The sequence below is a fragment of the Dunckerocampus dactyliophorus genome, chromosome 1, assembly GCF_027744805.1.
Source record: "Dunckerocampus dactyliophorus isolate RoL2022-P2 chromosome 1, RoL_Ddac_1.1, whole genome shotgun sequence".
NCBI lineage: Eukaryota > Metazoa > Chordata > Actinopteri > Syngnathiformes > Syngnathidae > Dunckerocampus > Dunckerocampus dactyliophorus.
Window position 1 is genome coordinate 39,109,609 of NC_072819.1, and position 18,979 is coordinate 39,128,587.

The following is an 18,979-nucleotide window of genomic DNA, read 5'->3' on the forward strand; positions in this document are numbered from 1 at the left end:
TGGTGGAAATTATTCTGAAATATTGATTATAATTCGTCTTGTTTTTATTGTCAACATTACATTAGGTGGTGCCATATCCACATTGACAGTGAGATCTACTACATTGACTAGTAAGAAGACTTCTGTCATGACTAGACTCTTAAAATAATGTTTATAGCTTCACCTCATACTGGCAATCATTGGCTATATGTGCCCTGCGATTGGCTGGCGACCAGTCCAGGGTGTACCCCGTCTGTCGCCCGAAGTCAGCTGGGATAGGCTCCAGCATGCACCCGCGACCCTAATGAGGAGAAGCGGCATAGAAAATGAATGGATGGATGGATCTAATACTACTGACGCCTCTCAGTTATACAAGCAATAAAACATAAATAATAATGGCGGCGTAAAAACGTCTGCGAGCTACACTCCACTGCGAGGGAGTGTGTAGGTTTTCCGCATCCAATCCCACTCCGCCTCCCCCCGCTTCCGCTGTCTGCACGGTGGTCGACGGAACGGCTGTGGAATAGCAAAAATGGGAGTACAAATTGAAACCATTAAACCGGGAGATGGTAGGTAGATGTGCATTATTATTTATTTGTCCACACTTGTGGTGTTTTGTGTGTGTCGTTACACTGATGTCCCCCTCTCTTCCTTTCTAGGACAGACATTTCCGAAGAAGGGGCAGCGCGTCGTGGTGCACTATGTCGGTGAGGAGGGGGCTGCTAGACTGTCACCAATAGCGTAAAACTTACTCATTTGAGCAAGCACTTGACTTTTTTTATTGACGCGATTCTTTGTTTACGCGACAACTAGTGGTGGGTAAATATCTATTATGTTTAGGAATGGATCCAACATGAACATTTGTTTCCGCTAACGTCGGAAGGCTCCTCTTAGCTAGTGCCAAGAAGTATGTCATTTTGGCTTTTAAAGGCGTACTCGTGCTATTGTCAAAACTGAGAATCAGTTATCAACTTAAAATTATGTCGTTTTAATTGACACTTATGTTGGTAGTTTTGACATTCAACTGGCTAACATACGAGGTAGCAAGGGCCACCGGGGCCCGTTATGCTAGCCGGCTAACTTTGGCTAATTTTCGCCAATGAGCTAACTTTAGCTCCTGCCTGTCAGTGGTGCTTTAGGGCAGGGATTCCCAACCATGGGTACGCGTTCCCCTAGTGGTACGCAACCAAATTGCAGCGAGTAGCGGAACCATTTCATATTAAGCCAGACAATAAAATGGAATGTGTGAGCTAAAACTAGTTTTTCCAGGGAGACAATCACCTGTGGCACAGCTGCTCCAAAATCATAACAGTTGTGTTACATTCTACTTTTGGAGAATTATCAACACGTATGAGTGAGGGGGTACTAATGGAATGACAAAAAGGCTCTGGGCGTACACAGGACAAAAATGGTTGGGAAACACTGGTTTAGGGCACCAAATCTTTTTCAGTGTCCATATTGATGAAGTGATCTATCATTCCCTTTTAATTGCTCTTATTAGGAACCCTGGCAGATGGGAAAGTGTTTGACTCCTCAAGGAACCGAGGAAAGCCATTCAAATTCAAGATAGGGCACCAGGAAGTTATTCGTGGCTGGGACGAAGGAGTTGCCCAGGTGAGAAGGAGCTTTCACATAGGCCATTAGGAGCAAACGAGCACGGGACGGGATGAGTCCTACAATAATGTATTTATAAGAAGGGCTAACAGTGTTGAATATTTGTCGCTGAAACTGGTGAATGGAATTACTCACTCTATGGGGTTCCGGTCAGAGAATGTCAGAAAGTCATCAGATGGAAACTAAATAATTCATGCTGTTTTGTGGTTGAATATGGCCTATTAGTAAAAAAAAAAAAAAAAAGTATATTTAAGCAAATGTTACGTGTTTTTACCTAAATTAAGCATTTTCAAGAATAAAAATGGCTAAATGAACTAAAATACAAATACTGTATATACTGTAAGGCATTCAAAAGACTCATTCAAAGACATGTAGTATTCTGCGCGGGTTAGTTAGTTGTCAGTAATGATACTGTAATTTTTGGTGAGACACACACCAGATTGCTGGAACAGCAGGCACAATAATCCCGAATATAAACACGGGGGCTACTGTTGAGGCCGTAACTCACAGCAAGATGAACTTTAACTCTGAACGCTTGATGTAACTTCCTGTACGCCACTCAGTCAGCTACAACACATTTATAGCAACACACACGAGTGCCAGTTTTATTTATGTCTTAAATGGCTTTTTTACTGGGCAATATGAGTGTAAAGGTGACTATGGGGTGTCATTTCATTTCCAGAAGCCTCTAGTGTTAAACCATGTTTAGAAGGTCATAAACAGGTTTTCTATGCTCTTAAAAGGATAGTTTGGATTTTTTTACATGAATTTGTATGACATCCCCATCAGCAGTGTACTATATCAACAGTGACTCACCCCCCCACTTGGTCCCGCGAGTCCAGTTCTGGTCGGAGTTTCGTGACGAGGAAGGTAGTTCCGCTTAGTTGCTGCATTCATTTAAGTAAGGAGTTTAGCTTCTCAAAACAATATGCGTTCAAAAGAGTAATACAATGGCGTCACAAAAATGCCTTCTTGGAAAAAAATCAGACCTCACAAATCGTTCAGCGTTGTATTTGTCTCCCGCCGTATCCCTGTGCACTGTCGCCTCTCCAATTTGTGTATGGGATGAAGACGCTCACATCTTCCGCGACAGAGCGCTGCAGCCATCTTTATGTGTGTGTTTCACAACGGAAGAACATGCAAATGTCTTCATCACATACACAAGAATGGAGAGACAACAGTGCACAGGGATACAGCGGGAGACAACGCTGAGTGATTTGTGAGGTCTAATTTTTATTATTTTTTTTTTGAGGAGGCATTTTTATGATGCAAATGTGTGCCTTGATATCTGACCACTGTTTTAAGTTCTGCGGCCCGTTCCACTGACGCTGTTGACAGCGGAAGCTACTTGCACTCGCTCATCTTCCTCTTGTTATGCCACGGCTGTGTCCTCCAAATATTGTGTTATGCCGAGTTTGTGTTGCCAATGGGACCGGATTGTTGGTTGAGATTTTTTTTTAATTTGATTTATTTTTATTTAGATACAAATAAACATATACAACAAATACAGAAATCAAAGTGTACATAATTAACAAAGTAAATGTTAAACTTGAACTTAAAATTCAATTATAAACTAATTATAAACTAACTAATTATAAACTAGGGGTTCAGATCGTTAACTGGACAAGAGTTGCATGGTTTGTTTTGTCTGTGGTTAAGAATAATGAAAGCTACATTGTGACATACGCCTTGCCGTCTGTTTGAACCCACACACATGCAAAATACGACACTGGGCCCCCTTCTCCTTCCTTTGTTTATAGGATTATATATATATTTGTATGTATTATATTTTGTATGTATTCATGATAACATGTACTACTTAAAGTATTTTGCCATACTTCATTTTAAGCATTACCGGGACATGCTTCCTGGGCGCATTGATTTCACATGGCAACATAGAAACGAATGCTACACCTATCGTTAACTTTTCCAAACTCAAGAACAAAAAGACAATGTTGCTAGCCGGCTAGTTGCTAGCCGGTGTGGTGTGGTGTGGTGAGGTGTCACTATGCTGGTAAAGTAGTTCTTCAGCATAACAATGTTGATAATAGTAACAATGCCACTGTAGCTTGGTTAATATGCAGCTTATTATATAAATGGAGCGTTGTTGGTGGTTTTGTAGGTTTTTTTCAGAAGGCTTTATAGGCAAAATAGTTGCATCCCATTACATGTCTTCTTAGATGACTCTTTTTATCTGTTTTTATATCTTAAGAACGCACAAAAAAGAAAGACCTGTGTGTTGATGTCTCACATAAGGATTAAGGATTTCCTTCCCCTACCTCTTAAAACCTAGGTCCAAGGGGAAGAAGCCACTAAGAAAGTGGGACACCACTTGATTATCATTACATCACCCTTCACCGCTTTCTGGCTGTGACATAGGCAAGAGATAATTAAATTGTTCATAATAACCACAAAGTAAGGCGCGTACATTTCTACATTTCAATGTAATATAGCCTCCCTCAGAACACGTTTTTTTTTTTTTTTGTAAATAAAAGGCTCACATTATTACAAGATTTTTACATTTATTGCAAAATAACAAATAACTCTAATAAAAGCTTACAACTAGCGCTGTAACAACATTTATAAAATAAAATGTATCAAATATACATATGAAATAGAAAAATAACAATATAACAAAGTTTATCAACAAAAGTATAAAGCTTATCAAGCATCATATCAAGGTTTAGAAACCTCCCTGTTTTGGCCTCGCTCTCCTCCTGTCCATGTTCTCCCTCAGATTCTTTTGTAAGTCCCGAATGGCATTTTTGTTGCATTTGACATTTCCATAATGACATTGCAGCTTTTGAATGGTCCTGGAGTGTTGGAAAAATACAATAATAATAGTAATAGTGGTTTAATAATAGTGTGCTGAAAACAAAACCTCGGGGTAAGCGGTAAGATTAGGGGTAAAGGGTAAAATTGGGATTCAACGTGTAAGTAGCGCAAAATTGATCGGTGACTGTCAAAATTAATTTGTGGCGAGCCGCCACAAATAAGTTAATGTACCGGAAACACTGGCTTCAAAGACAGAAATGATCCAAAAACATTGTTCTTCACAAATAAAATCCAATGAAATAATACTGGTTTCAATACTATTTGAAAAGCTGCACATTTCTATGTGACACAAACATCCACATAAGAACAAAGTAAAGGATGCAACTCTGAACTAATAGAATTAATGGGCTTATTCAACACGTCACGCGTGAATGCAGCATGAACAAAGCAGATTAGATTAGAAGTATTAAAGTAAAACGCCTTACTCTCCCTTTACATAACTAGCACTTCCATTGCAAACTGCATATTTGCAATCCAAAGGCGAAACTTGGAAGTAATTCCACACCGGGGACATACTGAGCTTTGTGCTGTGTGGCACACATCATCCCCCGCGTGTTGATATCATTATCAGCAGAAAAAACCTACACCGATATGAACCAATATCTAATTTTTATGCCAATATCGGCCACTATTAGCGGACATCCCTATTATTGTTGTCTATCATTGTTATTCCTTCAGCAGAAGTTATCTGTAACCCTTTCACTACTCCACAGATGAGTGTAGGCCAGCGGGCCAAGCTGGTCTGCTCGCCTGACTATGCCTACGGCAGCAAGGGGCACCCGGGCATCATCCCCCCAAATGCCACTTTGACCTTCGATGTGGAGCTACTTCGTCTAGAGGCCTGAAACGCTCACACTGCTTTGCTTAATTCCACTGAACTTGCCAGGGTGAGATGTCTGATTTTCTTTCACACAAGCATAAGTGTCAACAGACATTTACATTTTGGGTTGAGTTTATAAGTTTGCTGCGTGTCTATCGCTAAACACATTGCTCAGAACACAAACAATATACACCATCACCTAACTCTTGTTCCAGGAGAATTTTAATTTAATTAACATGTTGCTAGTTTACGAAGCAAAGCATTTCTTGAACATCCTTGAAAGAAATGTTCTTGATTTTTATATGTCAAAACACAGGCCGTCCTAGAGCAGGTGATCCAACTTGTCACTGCACTCATGGTGGTGACGAGCCTGCTCTGGTTGTTTTTTCAAAGGCAAACTTTTCAAAGTTTGCACTGTCATCATATAAAAAAAATCATAATAACAGCTTGGATTTAAGTACTACCTTTAAGGGACGGATGTGCTCGTGCATTTTTTTCAGTTCTGATAAAATACCTTGGCAAGCCGGTTTGACACATGCTGCAGAGCAGGGGTTATCTAAGTGTGCTGAAGTGTCGTCATTACAGAAAACTAAAGAAAAACGTGTTTTACAAATTGCTAAGATTACTTCAGTCACATAAAAGGTAAATTTAATAGATTTTTAGTTCCTATAGTGAGAGTAAGTAGAGTCTGGAGTGGGGCGAAAACTCAAGCTTCAGGAAATCAGATTTTCGGGGCACTGGGGAAACCCCAACTCCACAGTTTGAAAGCCACTGTTGTAACCTTTCTGAGCTTACTGCCCGGGATATCCTCTAAAAAGCTAGCGTATGCACAAAACAGGGCCAAAAAGTTGCGTACACTGTTTTCCATACAAAGTATGTGATTTTTGTAAAAACACAACCTGACGTGAGAACTTTGTAGCTGGCGTACGCGCTTTTTGGAGACACGGCAGAAAGGTGGCACACATGTTAAGTGGTGAAGTCATATTGCAGATAAGCCAATTAAGGTTCATCAATCATTGCTTTAATCGTCACACTGTTACGGATTTTAAAATACGTCTGCGTTGCTATTTTCCATGATACTGATGGCTAAATAATTTAGTAATCAAATCTAATATTCTATATTATATGTGCTTGTCAACATGATTGGTGAGTGTAAATTGATAGTCCTAATGTATCATAAACACCATTACGTACAAGTGTATTACTATCCTGACTAGGGGTGCAACCATTCCTTGAATATTTCGAGTACCTTGATTACAAAAAATAATGGAGGATTTTTTTCTGCCTTGAGTAATCGCTTACGTGCAACATTCTGATGTCACCCACGCAGAGGACAAAGAAGGAAACGGATATTTGAAGGTGCGGGAAGGTTGAAGAGGCTAGAAAAAAAAAAGCGACAAGGCAACGAAAGAGAATGAAAACAAAATGTAAAAAAACGACAGAAAATGTGGCTCAACAGCAAATTGAACACCGTGACGTGTATCCGTTGTAACGCGGCACTTGCATACCACACCAGCACATCTTATGTTGTCTCATCTCCTCCCGAATGGAGCGGAATATCCGAGACAAGGTAAAATTAACGTAGCCCAAATCGATGAGATTAAGGTTAATGTTGAGCCTTATGATTTCCGCGAAATTGGCCAATAAAAATGGAATTTACTGTTAAGCGCGGAATCTCGCTGAAAATGAAATAATGTGAATGAAATTGTCATTGTGACGACAAGGAACGTTCGTGTGGGAAAGTATTCTCTTGGCGGACCGCTCGATCATGACGGGTCGATCTCATCACGAACACCAACACCCCCCTCTCGAACAAAACATGTCAAACGGCAGCGAAACAACTTGGAAAGTAGTCTCTTAGGGAGCGTGAATGGAAGCTATCAGGATTATCTTAGTTTAGCAGAGCGTACTAGTGCGGCCGTGTGTGTGCGACTCAGGCTGGATGGGTGTTTAGACCAGGGGTGTCAAACTTGTGCCATGGAGGGCCGAGACGCTGCAGGTTTTCTTACCAGCCAGTTACTAAAGCAGGTGATTTTAATGATCAGCACCTTCAATTTGAGGGAAGGAGCTCATCAATTAAATCACCTGCTGGTGAAACAGGTTGGAGATAAAACCTGCAGTGTCTCGGCCCTCCAGGGCACGAGTTTGACACCCCTGGTTTAGACCGTGTTGTGTTTTACCGCTTTAATGTAAGCGAGCGTTTTACAATGCCCGATAACCACGTGCAGGTTCTGAGTTAAAAAGACAGAGACGTTTATTCTTGCACCCAAGCTTGTCACAGCCATTAAGACACATTGTCAACACACACACACACACACAGCACACTTCCGGCTTTCTAAATAAGAGGACTGTTTGCTGCGCCTCATCTAATTGCGTAAACAAAATAAGTGTTTTATAGTTGATTGGAATTACATCTACAGTACATCTTCCTTGTTGAGAGTAATGTGTTCCACTACAGACTTTGAACTCTGCAAAAACTCAGTAACTTGGAATACTTGTCTTATTTCTAGTCAGACTGTTTAAGTTTAAGAATTAGAAATGCACAGCCATCAACATGCTGGAATATGTAATTCCAGTTTGAATTGTCTTTGTAATGTCTTAGTAAAGTCATTATTATTTCTCTCCTTTTCCAGTAAATAGTTACAGTCTGGGATTTGATTGATTAATCCACAAAAGCACCATCATGTAGTCCATAAGAAATAAAATGGTTGATTATCTAAAAAATTAAACCCATTGGTCGTTCATTATTTAGTGAAATGTTTTATTTTTTCTTGTGTATTTAGAATTGCTCTTAAACCAAGCAAAAACATGTTTTTACCGATTACTCGATTAATGGAAAGAAATGTCAGTAGAATACTCGATTACTAAAATATTCGATAGCTGCGACCCTAATCCTGACTAAAAGATACATGAAAATAACAACGCAATGCTTGGAATTTCATCATTTCATTTGATCATGAGAATATTGACAATATGTATTTCATAATCATTAACTATAATAAACATCAAGTTATCAATTAAATCAGAGGTTCTCAACCACCAGGCCACGGCTCGATACCCGTCTGTGGGCAGGCCGAACTGGCTTGTGGAAAACTTTCAGGAGCAATTAAAAAAATAAATAAATAAATAAAAATACTACATTGAATTTTATGCAAATGCATATCAATTTTGGAAACAAGGATTGTATAGGAAAAATAATATACTGTTCAAAAGCCCATTTTTGTAAGATTATGTTTTGTTTCATTGTTTTTTGGTTGTTGTTTTTTCAAAGCGTTTATTCGCACGTCGTCATTGAACGCACTGCAGTTGTGTGATGGGAGTGAAAGTTCTGTATATTTTTCTCCAATGCTGCCAACAAATAGACTGATATTTTTTCCATTGTCCAAATGCTTATGCTGTATGTGAATGCACCAAGGTGAGGCTGGATGACAAGTATGTGCTGAGCTTGAGCGCCGCACAACCTCAAGTTAATTCATGCTAGCACTGCCTTTTCCCCACACACGTCAAACAGCCATGTAATAATCTCTCTGGAAACACTTGGCTGGAACTTGAACTGGTGGATGGTGGGTCACCATTCATTTTGTGCTTTTAATTTGATGTTATTCATGTCTTAGTTTTACACAATACATAATAAATAAGATAAATTAGATCGCTATCATGTACAGCAGTGAAAACCTGTCACTGTGAGTGGGGGTTCCCCTGAAAATTAGGCTTTATCCCTGTTTTTTGTATCTTGGATACCGCTTTATCATGCTTGATAAACCTTCCCCTTCAATTTGGTAGGAAATGAATATGCAGACTTCAAGCATAGCCATCGTGAGTGGACAAAAAGCGAAGCTCAAATTAAATTCAAGCCATTCACCTTTTAGTACGAGTCTGGAGTTTAATTTCCTGAGAGAAGACGGTAATAGCATGGTTTGATGTGTGTTTGCACACACGGAACGTTTTCCCGACAGTTGTAGAGGAGAAACAGCTTTGGATAGTTTGTTGGGTTTTTTTGTTAATTCAAGTGGACACTTGGCCGTACAGCTGCTCCATCTGCACGAACAATAAATTGGTGTTGATATGAGCAAGTACATCGCCTAATCTGCTTTCATGTGTTTGCTGCAGGTCAACTCCTATCATGGGAACATGGAGGCAAAACGTACCAGATGATTCCTGCATAGGACCTATGTCTATAGCTTCACTAATTCACTCTCCTTCACATTTCACACACAACTTGTTATTTCACTTGCTTTAAGACTTTATTTTATATTTGACTTTCTACTCAGTCATAGGTCATCCCATACTATGTGTTGTGACATTGTATTTTTATGTTTGCTTTTTTTTATTTGACCTCTACAAGTTGCAAAACATGTCAGTTTTTATATAAGAACTGAATCAGTCTCATTCCTTGTGGCTCTGCAGCCTTCACACAATAGTCCCGATTGCGGATAATGCATTTTCTTAAAAAAATACATTGTTTGACAAAGGTGGCTTCAATGAAGGACTGGTTGTTAGACGACTTTAGACAAGGATCCCTCATAATTTACAATTCCTGAATCAAGCACATATTCGCCATGAGCTGCCTACAGGTCTCTGCAAATGTTAAATTTACTTTGTCTATACGGCCGCGTTAATTCTTTATTTATGAGAGTGAACTGACCTTCGCTCTGACACTCACAACTGGACAGTTGTCGTGATGGTTGCTTGTAAAAATGTGGGGAAAGTTTATTGCAAACAGGTCTTTGGGGGGTGGGGGGACTGTTTGGGGCAAAAGCTTTTGACACTTGCATGAAAACTTTCCCCCACAGGGATTTTTAGGCACCTTGCAGTTTGTGGTAGCATTTATTTCAAGGAGTTGTGTGTTACAAGCTGTGGACGTTGCATTTGGTTCCTTCACAAAAAAAAGAGTAATTTTACCACAATCTATTTGCTTGACTGTTTTTATTTTGCAGATCCCCCAGATTGTGTACCATTTCATTGGATGAAAAGCACTTTCCAGAGCTGTGCATACTACTTTTTTGCAGTTTCCTTGCTTTTATAAGTATATTACAGATTCAAGGTGCAATCGTACAATTTGTAGGTCAGTGTTTTTTGTTTTTTTTTCAACAAGTAGGGCTGGGCGATATAGACCACAACTCGTATCCCGATATATTTACGTTGAATGTCGATATACGATATATATATATTCCAATATTTTTTCAGCACAGTGAGTTTGGACAAAATCGAAGCCAAATATGTGTCATGTTTTCTTAAAACGAATGCTTAACATGAGGATGTTTTTATTTTTTATATTTTAAAACGTCATGCAAGATGCCCATGAAAAAAATCTTTTTTTTTTTTTTTTTAAATCACAAACCTTTAGCTATTCTCAAATGCTCAGCTAATAACAAAAGAACAAAATATAAAGGAGAGCCTGCGCGCTTTAAGAGGAAAACGTCAACAACTCAAAAATACTTAAAATTGAACAGTAGTATTTTTTAGGTAAACATTTTTAGAAGACGCAAGCATGTCCTTATTTCGTGCCAGGAACACCAACCTGTCAACTGCATCAGGCTTAGCAACTGTCTGTCTGACTTCCTTGTACATTTGTGGTACAGCTTGTTGTGCTAAATAATTGTGACTGCGAAGCTCGCTGGACATCGCGAGTCCATCGTTTTCAGCAGGTTTTTAAAGCCTTTTTTTTCCACTGTTGCAACGAGGACCGTATTTTAGCAAAGTGATAGAACTCCTCTTTACGCAAGAGGAGCGCGCAGCTTCACACGTTCCTCGTATTGAAGTTTGTGTTTTAAGTTTTAAGGTGCTGAAAAAAAATGTTTATGCTCTGAATTCGAGGTACCTCCACAGCTACCGCTTATTCCTTGCTGACTAATTCTTCCACTGCGGACGCTGTCGCTAAACTTCGACTGGAGTCGCCGCGTTTCTGCTCCGCCTCTCCTCCCTCCTGCTGCATGCGGGAATGAGGGAGATGCAGTGCAAATCCAACGATATCAACGATATGGTCGGTTTTGATGTCATACTTAAGTAAATATCGATATTTTAAAAAAATATCGATATACCGCCCAGCCCTATCAACAAACTAAAAGCACCCTAAAAAGATTCCCTTTGTGCAATATGTGCAGAGCTCACCACCCAAGTCAGTTGCAGCTGAACTGAGCTTACAAGCTATCCCTGAAAACAAAAACATTCCTCTTTTTTTTTTTTTTTTTTGCATAAGGCTGCGACTGGCAACTGCACATCATAGCTGTTACAGGCGCAATATTTTACAGGATCGTAATTAAAAATGCAGCACAACAGAGCGACCCACACAAAGCAAGACAACTTGCAGTGTTGTCTCCTCAAAGCGTCCACTGTTAAATAGCAGAGCACTGACCAAAAACACCTGTGTGTCATCTTTGATCTCAGCAGATGTTATCCGTTCGCATTGGTTGTCTTCAGTTAAGCTCTTGCTCTGACAGAAATACCTGAAATACCGATCACTTGATGATTTGGCACTGAATTCATTTGACATTTGGCCTCTCGTTTGACCTCAGTTGCAATCTCTACGCTTCTTTTCCACTTATAAAGCAGCTATCCTTAAAAGTTTGGCTGAGTCACATCCTTTGTTATCCTGACGCTTTGTGGAGACTACAATTATTCATTTATTATACAAAGTTCAAAAATATATCTGAAACCTTGTCATATAAATGCATCAGGAAAACCCCCATTTGCATTCATACAGTTGCGGATCATAAATCTAATCTCCATATCTCTAATAAGCTTTAAAAAGCTTGTAGTACAAGCTCCCATAAATGTTCACACGGATTTATCAAGTATTTCCATGGCGAAAAAGTGCTACCAACCTTAAGTGCTCTCGATGAAGCTTCATTTATATACAAATTGTGTCACTTATTTTGTTAAAGAAATGTCCAACTGGCAATGCTATTCTAAGGGAAACGGAGCTATAAAATCGAGATGTACACACAAAAAAAAGATGAATTCATCTTTACCTAATGTTCTGTTTACTTGATGCCGAACGAAGTCTGTTTTTGAGTTGAAAATGTCAAACAGTAGCTTTTGGATGCAGCTGAGAGAATCCAACTTGACTGAAGATTTCATGCACAAATGAAACTGCAGAGAGAAAGAAATGAAAGAACTAAAGTGTTTGTTCTTTAAGGCCAGTCATCATGCAAAATCTTACTTAGCGGGGATATCCAACACATAAATCAGAAGAAAAGTCAGCATTGCTGTGCCTGTGGATTTGCTGTTCAAAGTCACATGGATGTTCCATTCGTGCTGGCCCGTCTGCGTACTGTACCCGCACCCTGCCTGCGAAGCGAGTGGAGGGCCACAGCGCAGCAGCCTCTCAGCAGAGACCCGATATGATAGACGGGCATGGTGTCTTGCGGCGCCCCGCGACACAGCCATGCCATAGTTGGAACCACCGGCATTGCCAAAGCCAGCAGATCCACAAGGAAGTACGGGCTCCAGTGACACCTCTGGAGCGAATCATTTCCTGTTTCATGTTCCTCCTTGGCGTCGTCCTCTATCTCCAGCACAGTGCCTTCCTGCCTCAGGGGGAGTGTGGCCGCAGGGTGAGGCTGACACACATGGGGCTCCTCAGGCGTCTTTGTTGTGTACACAGACTTGTTGGGGTCTTTCCTGTGTGGATGAGGACACAAAGGAGGCAAAGATGATGGAAAGTGATGTGCCTCTGAAGGAATCATGTCCACTGTTGTTGTAGAAATGACACTCAATTCCTCCTTGACACTTTCCTCACACAGCCACGTCATAGTTGGGCTGCAGGCCCTTGAGCGCACGTCTGGTTTCCTCTGTGCTGGAGTAGCAGGGGTTGGGACTGGGTCAGCAGCAGGGGTCACAGTAACTGTTTCCAGGGGCTCCTCCTGAGGTAAGTGCAGGAATAAGTGATGATGAGGGAAGTAGGTGTGTCCACCACACCTGCAGATGCCACCAAGAGAGTGGCAGGAGTGTGACATTGGCACGACAGCACCCCCTCTGCACACCCTTTCATAGGTAGGAGAAGGAGGCACCATCCCTCTGATGTGGCCCTGTGGCGGCGTCTGCTCAGACAGGAGCGCTGCCTCCAGGAGGAGGTGGGCCTGCCCCCCCAGGCGTGATGCTCTGCTCGACTCAGGAGCGTTTGGACTACGCTCCAGCTGCAGGGCCTCGCTGCTCAGACGGGTGCGGGTGGCGCCGCGGGTTAAAGTGCTGGCAGGAGAACAGCCACAGGAGCGAGACCTCCCCACTGGTCTTCTGTCGTGCGACTGTGAGTATGGCTTGTGGTCGTGGGGATCTTGTTCCCGAACACCCAGGTTGGTCCTGACTGACTCTACCACTTCTTGAAGATGCTGGATTTCCTTGCGGGCCTCTTTTAGGGCTAACTGGGCCTCCACACGGTGGCATTCCTCTTCTATCCAGTCTTCCTGCATCCTGTACAGCTGAGTCCTCAAGTCATCTATTTCACAGTCCCTGTGGTAAGAAAGAAGGAAAGATTTCACCGTCTTCATCTATCACATGGATTTAGCACCCAATAGACTGTATTTTATACCTTAATCATCTTCCTGTGTTTTACATAAACTATACAGCAGGGGTCAGCAATTACAGTAAGTTTGGCCTTGGGTCAAATATTTTCCATAGTGGCCCAGAAAAAAGTGCAAGTGAATAAATTGTCTACTCTAGTCTTTCATTTGATGCGTGCGTAACGGATGCCAGCCTGTGATGCTGTGCCAGTGTACGTTGGTAAAACCTCACTCCCTCTGCCTCAAGAGCTGCGCTGAACAGTCGGTTGACAGTCCTGGCTTTTAGTCGTGTGGTCAGCGCCCTCGCCTCCCATTACGAAGGTCCTGTGTTCGAGCCCTGGTGCGGGCAGGTACGAAACAGGGCGGGTTACATTGGTGCCCTGACCCGGATGGGAGTGAGGTTTGAGGGGGTGAGTGTAACGGATGCCAGCCAGTGATGCTGTGCCAGTGTACGTTGGTAAAACCTCACTCCCTCTGCCTCAAGAGCTGCGCTGAACAGTCGGTTGACAGTCCGGGCTTTTAGTCGTGTGGTCAGCGCCCTCGCCTCCCATTACGAAGGTTGTGTGTTCGAGCCCTGGTGCGGGCAGGTACGAAACAGGGCAGGTTACACATGGAAAATGCAGAGGGATTAACTGTAATGTTGAGTACAACAACATGAAGAGATGTGCTCACAGTGCAAAAGTTCCAAAAAAATGTCTCAAAACAATCTGGCGACCCAGATATTATGGCTGTGGTCCAATTCTGGCTGGGTGGCCGCCTATTGGCCTACACTGCGGTACAGCATATAGGCTGCTTTAAATCAATTGCCTCTAATGGGACCAATAACGCTGTTTGAATTTGAAGTGAAGGATGTTCACCTGTGTTGTAATCGCTCCACGTTCTCCCTGAGCCTGGCTCGCAGATGACGTATACACACCTCCTTCTGCTGCAGGGGTGTGAGGTACTGCTCTGGGGTGGGAGGCCTGATCCCATGGTTGTCACTACACACCGTGTGCTTTGCCTGACGCCTGCAAAAAAGACACAGAGGTACCAAGTTGTTTATACGCACTGTTATATGTAGGTTTTGACCAATTTTATTTAGAGACCTGTTGTTTTGGAAATGTTTTCTTTTCTTGTGGTCTTTACTGTACGGGTTGTGGATGTTGAGTTCTTACTCCACACCATATACAGTGGTGTGAAAAAGTGATTGCCCTTTAAACCTAATAACTAGTTGGGCCACCCTTAGCAACAACAACTGCAATCAAGTGTTGGTGATAACTTGCAATGAGTCTCTTCCAGCGCTGTGGAGGAATTTTGGCCCTCTCATCTTTGCAGAATTGTTGTAATTCAGCCACATTGGAGGGTTTTCCAGCATGAACCGCCTTTTTAAGGTCATGCCACAGCATCTCAATAGGATTCAGGTCAGGACTTTGACTAGGCCACTCCAAAGTCTTCATTTTGTTTTTCTTCAGGCATTCAGAGGTGGACTTGTTGGTGTGTTTTGGATCATTGTCCTGCTACAGAACCCAAGTTGGTTTCAGCTTGAGGTCACAAACAGAGGGCCGGTTATCAGAATTCATGGTTCCACTCATCACAGCAAGTCTTCCAGGTCCTGAAGCAGCAAAACAGCCCCAGACCATCACACTACCACCACCAAATTTATTGCTGGCATGATGTTCTTTTTCTGAAATGCAGGGTTACTTTTACACACACCTTCCAAAAAGTTAAACATTTGTCTTGTCAGACCACAGAGTATTTTCCCAAAAGTCTTTGAGATCATCAAGATGTTTTCTGGCAAAATTGAGACGAGCCTTTGTTCAGCAGTGGTTTTTGTCATGGAACTCTGCTATCCAGGGCCTTTTTGCCCAGTGTCTCTCTTATGGTGGAGTCATGAACACTGACCTTAACTGAGGGCAAGTGAGGCCAGCAGTTCTTTGGATTTTGTTGTGGGGTCTTTTGTGACCTCTTGGATGAGTCGTGGTCTTGGGGGAATTTTGGTTGGCCGGCCACTCCTGGGAAGGTTCACTGTTCCATGTTTTCGCCATTTGTGAATAATGGCTCTCACTGTGGTTGGCTGAAGTTCCAAAGCTTTAGAAATGCCTTTATAACCTTTTCCAGACTGATAGATCTCAATTAATGTCAGTTAAGTTATTTTTAAACAGGAGGGCAATCACTTTTTCACACAGGGCCATGTAGGTTTGGATTGTTTTCTCCCTTAATAATAAAACGTTTAATTTAAAAACTGCATTTTATGTTCAGTTGTGTTGTCATTGACTAACATTTCAATTTGTTTGATGATCTGAAACATTTAAGTGTGACAAACATGCAAAAAAATATGAAATCAGGAAGGGGGCAAACATTTTTTCACACCACTGTAAATAACTACCACCAATTTAAACCACAATGAGCTGAAAAGTAAAGGCCCTACAGTATTGTGCAAAAGAAGTTTCATGGGTGCTTGTGTACCTTGGTGTACTGGGATACGTCCTAGGTGTGTGGCTGCCCTCTGTCGCCTTAACTTTGAGTTGGTAGGTGCTGGTGCTGGACGTGTCACTGTGGGTGCATCGTGCATTGCTGCCACTTGTTCCTGCTGAGCGCCTGTCAGGGCAAACATCACAAGCAAGTCATTTATTAGACTGCGGTGTGCGACTAAACATTCTTTCTGAGAGTAGGGGACAGTACCTGCGCTGACCCGATGAAGGCTTCCTACTCGGGGTCAGAGACACTGACATGGTGCCTCTGGTGAGGAAGGCCTGGAGCCCTTACTGCTGGACTCTTAGTAAACACACAAACACGCATTCAATGAATAAAAAGTGAAACAGCTACTCACAGAAGTCATAGTCAATGTTTGTTCACTCAATGTTGTATGCTTCTTTATTGAAAGAGACAATGCAAGTAACAAAAATAGTCTGGTCCAGTCTGGAATAAAGGATCTTTCTGTACTGACAGAGAGTCCATTCAAGGTCATGCACCAGCTGTCTCTGTGTGCACAGAAACATTTTACATTGAAACATTTTACTCAGGTCAAGGGTCAAACAGCAACTCTGACATTTGTTGTAGCTACAAGTCATGTGTGCTGCTTATTGTGTCCCTGGTTCCTCTTGATCAGAGGTTTTCAAGGTGCTGTGCGCCCACCCTGAGAATATAAGACAGTAATACAATTGGGGCCTCTTCTAGTCCCAGAAAATAGATTTTCTGGAGCATGTTTTGTGGAGTTTTTTGCTTGCCCCAGCTTCTATTTACTCTCTTACTGTAAGAACTGAAAAAGTAATCATTTTTACACACAGCAACATCCAAATACAGAATGATCTAAAACAGGGGTGTCCAAGGTGCGGCCTGAGGGCCATTTACGGCTGTTTTTTTTAATGGCCCTCAGCACATTCTCAGATACTCATAAACAACAAAAAAAAAATATTTGTGTATTATTCACAATTAAACTAGAAATATATATATATATATATATATATATATATATATATATATCATTTGTGTATTATTCTTAACAGCAAAAATGAAGAAAAGCACAGTAATCTTTCTGACAACAAAGGCAAAATATTAGGAGAATAAAGTCATAATGTTAAGAGAAAAAATACTTTTTTTATGAAGAAAAAACAAAACAGAATAAGTTGCAATTTAAGGAAAATGAGGTTGGATAAGAGTTATAATATTCTGATAATAAAGTCATAATGTTATAAGATAAAACGTATAAGGAGAGAGAAAAAAAGGGGAATGTAAAAAGAAGTACAGATTAATGATACGTTTTGTCACCGATAACACAAAGCTGAGATGCAGGCTATTTTTTCTTTGAATGTAAAAAACATCTCAGCATATACATGGGTTGGTTTAAAAATGTAAAAGTGGCCCCGGCATCCTTTGATTTTTTAGTATGCGGCCCTCAGTGGACAAGGTTTGCACACCCCTGATCTAAAACCAAAAACACACAAAAATTATGCTGCAATCACATCAATGCTGCAAAGTCAAAAACTCGGCCATAATGTTTTACAATATTATGGAGCAATCAATTCATACAGTTAGGGATCCAGTTCATGTCTTTAAAGACAAACATCGCTCAGGTCTGGCTCCCCTGGTGGCGTGGCAAACTTACGTTTTGTTCCATAAAATTGCAGTATTTCTCATTCCGTTTTTGGGGTTTGTGTTTTTGGTATTTGTAGCATTTTTCTTTTGCATTCGTTTTTTTTTGCAGAGTTTAAGTTACTGCACCATTTTTTTTTAATTTGCAGCATTTTTTTGTTGCAATTGTTTTACAGAGTTTGTGTGTTTTTGGTTTTGGATCATTTGGCGTTTGGACATTGTTTGCACATTTGTTGGCCACCGTACACGTTGCCTTTGACATGAAATAAAGTTAACATAGCAGGCATGAAAAAGCTGCAGCATCTCACAATTTTAAAAACTGCATATGGTTCTTCCCTGGAACACACACACACACACACACACACACACACACTTATGTGCACAGTCATTTTGGATAAACATGGCCTACAGCACACAGTTTCCTATACTGTAATTAATTCTAGCCCCTCCCCTACCTCGTATGATCAGCACCAACAGGTGGCCATGGCGTTATTGGCGAGAAATGCGTAATCATATTACGTAAGTACGCGTGAGTGTTGATGCGGAGGCGAGCATCAGGCACAAAAGTACACAGAAAGCAGCGGTTTAGCAACATACTGACATACAATATAAAGTACTGAAACAGCAGCAGAGACGTAGCACACAAGGAAACAAGTAAGGAGGGGAAAGGTGACTATTAAGTGCTATAAGACGTGTCCTACATACATTCTGTCAGCCTTCAAGGGTCTTCTCGAGAACGTCAGAAGCCTTCGACACTCGCATGCAGCTTACATGGACGGCGCCGAAGCTCGCTGCCATGGCTGCAGCCTCCGCGTCGCTGGCAGCAGGACGAGAAGATGCCGCTGATGCGGATCCGAGCGCATCCTGCAGCCATGAAGCATCCAGATGAAGTGAGCCAACTGCTACGTCGACGCCTCTTAAAGTGACAGCAAGGGATGACGCGGGACATTCGTGCAAGTTGTATGTAAACTGACTTTTCATGGCTGGCCCGACTCATGACGAATGAAGCAGAACAAATTATTCAAACATGAATGAACCAAAATGATTGACAAAGACGTGATTATAAAGCTAGGTGCTTGGATGAGATGGGTCTGGAAGATCTTGAGAGCCATGACCTTTTTGCAATGAACAACACAGACTGAGCCATAACCTTCACCAA

At 41.5% G+C, this 18,979-nt stretch overlaps 2 protein-coding genes across 4 annotated transcripts; one reads left to right on the forward strand and one right to left on the reverse strand.

The window, feature by feature from the left end:
• Window positions 1-312: 312 nt before the first annotated feature.
• Window positions 313-10,576, forward strand: LOC129181993 (peptidyl-prolyl cis-trans isomerase FKBP1A-like). The gene is made up of 5 exons (XM_054777836.1): window positions 313-548; window positions 639-686; window positions 1,481-1,593; window positions 5,142-5,315; window positions 9,359-10,576. Exons 1-4 carry the CDS (start codon window positions 512-514, stop codon window positions 5,271-5,273), a joined length of 330 nt encoding a protein of 109 aa, XP_054633811.1. The 5' UTR covers window positions 313-511; the 3' UTR covers window positions 5,274-5,315; window positions 9,359-10,576.
• Window positions 6,626-18,674, reverse strand: LOC129181977 (syntaphilin). Of its 3 annotated transcripts, XR_008570534.1 has the most exons (6): window positions 18,526-18,674; window positions 16,411-16,503; window positions 16,195-16,326; window positions 14,607-14,756; window positions 12,411-13,699; window positions 6,626-12,340 (listed from the first exon to the last, which is right to left on the reverse strand). XR_008570534.1 is itself a non-coding variant. In XM_054777815.1 (5 exons), exons 2-5 carry the CDS (start codon window positions 16,458-16,460, stop codon window positions 12,484-12,486), a joined length of 1,548 nt encoding a protein of 515 aa, XP_054633790.1. In that variant the 5' UTR covers window positions 16,461-16,503; window positions 18,526-18,674; the 3' UTR covers window positions 6,626-12,483. The 3 variants fall into 3 exon arrangements, 2 of the variants coding, with proteins under 2 accessions (XP_054633790.1, XP_054633801.1); XM_054777815.1 differs by having other exon boundaries at window positions 6,626-13,699; XM_054777826.1 differs by having other exon boundaries at window positions 6,626-13,699; window positions 14,666-14,756; window positions 18,526-18,576.
• Window positions 18,675-18,979: the final 305 nt, after the last annotated feature.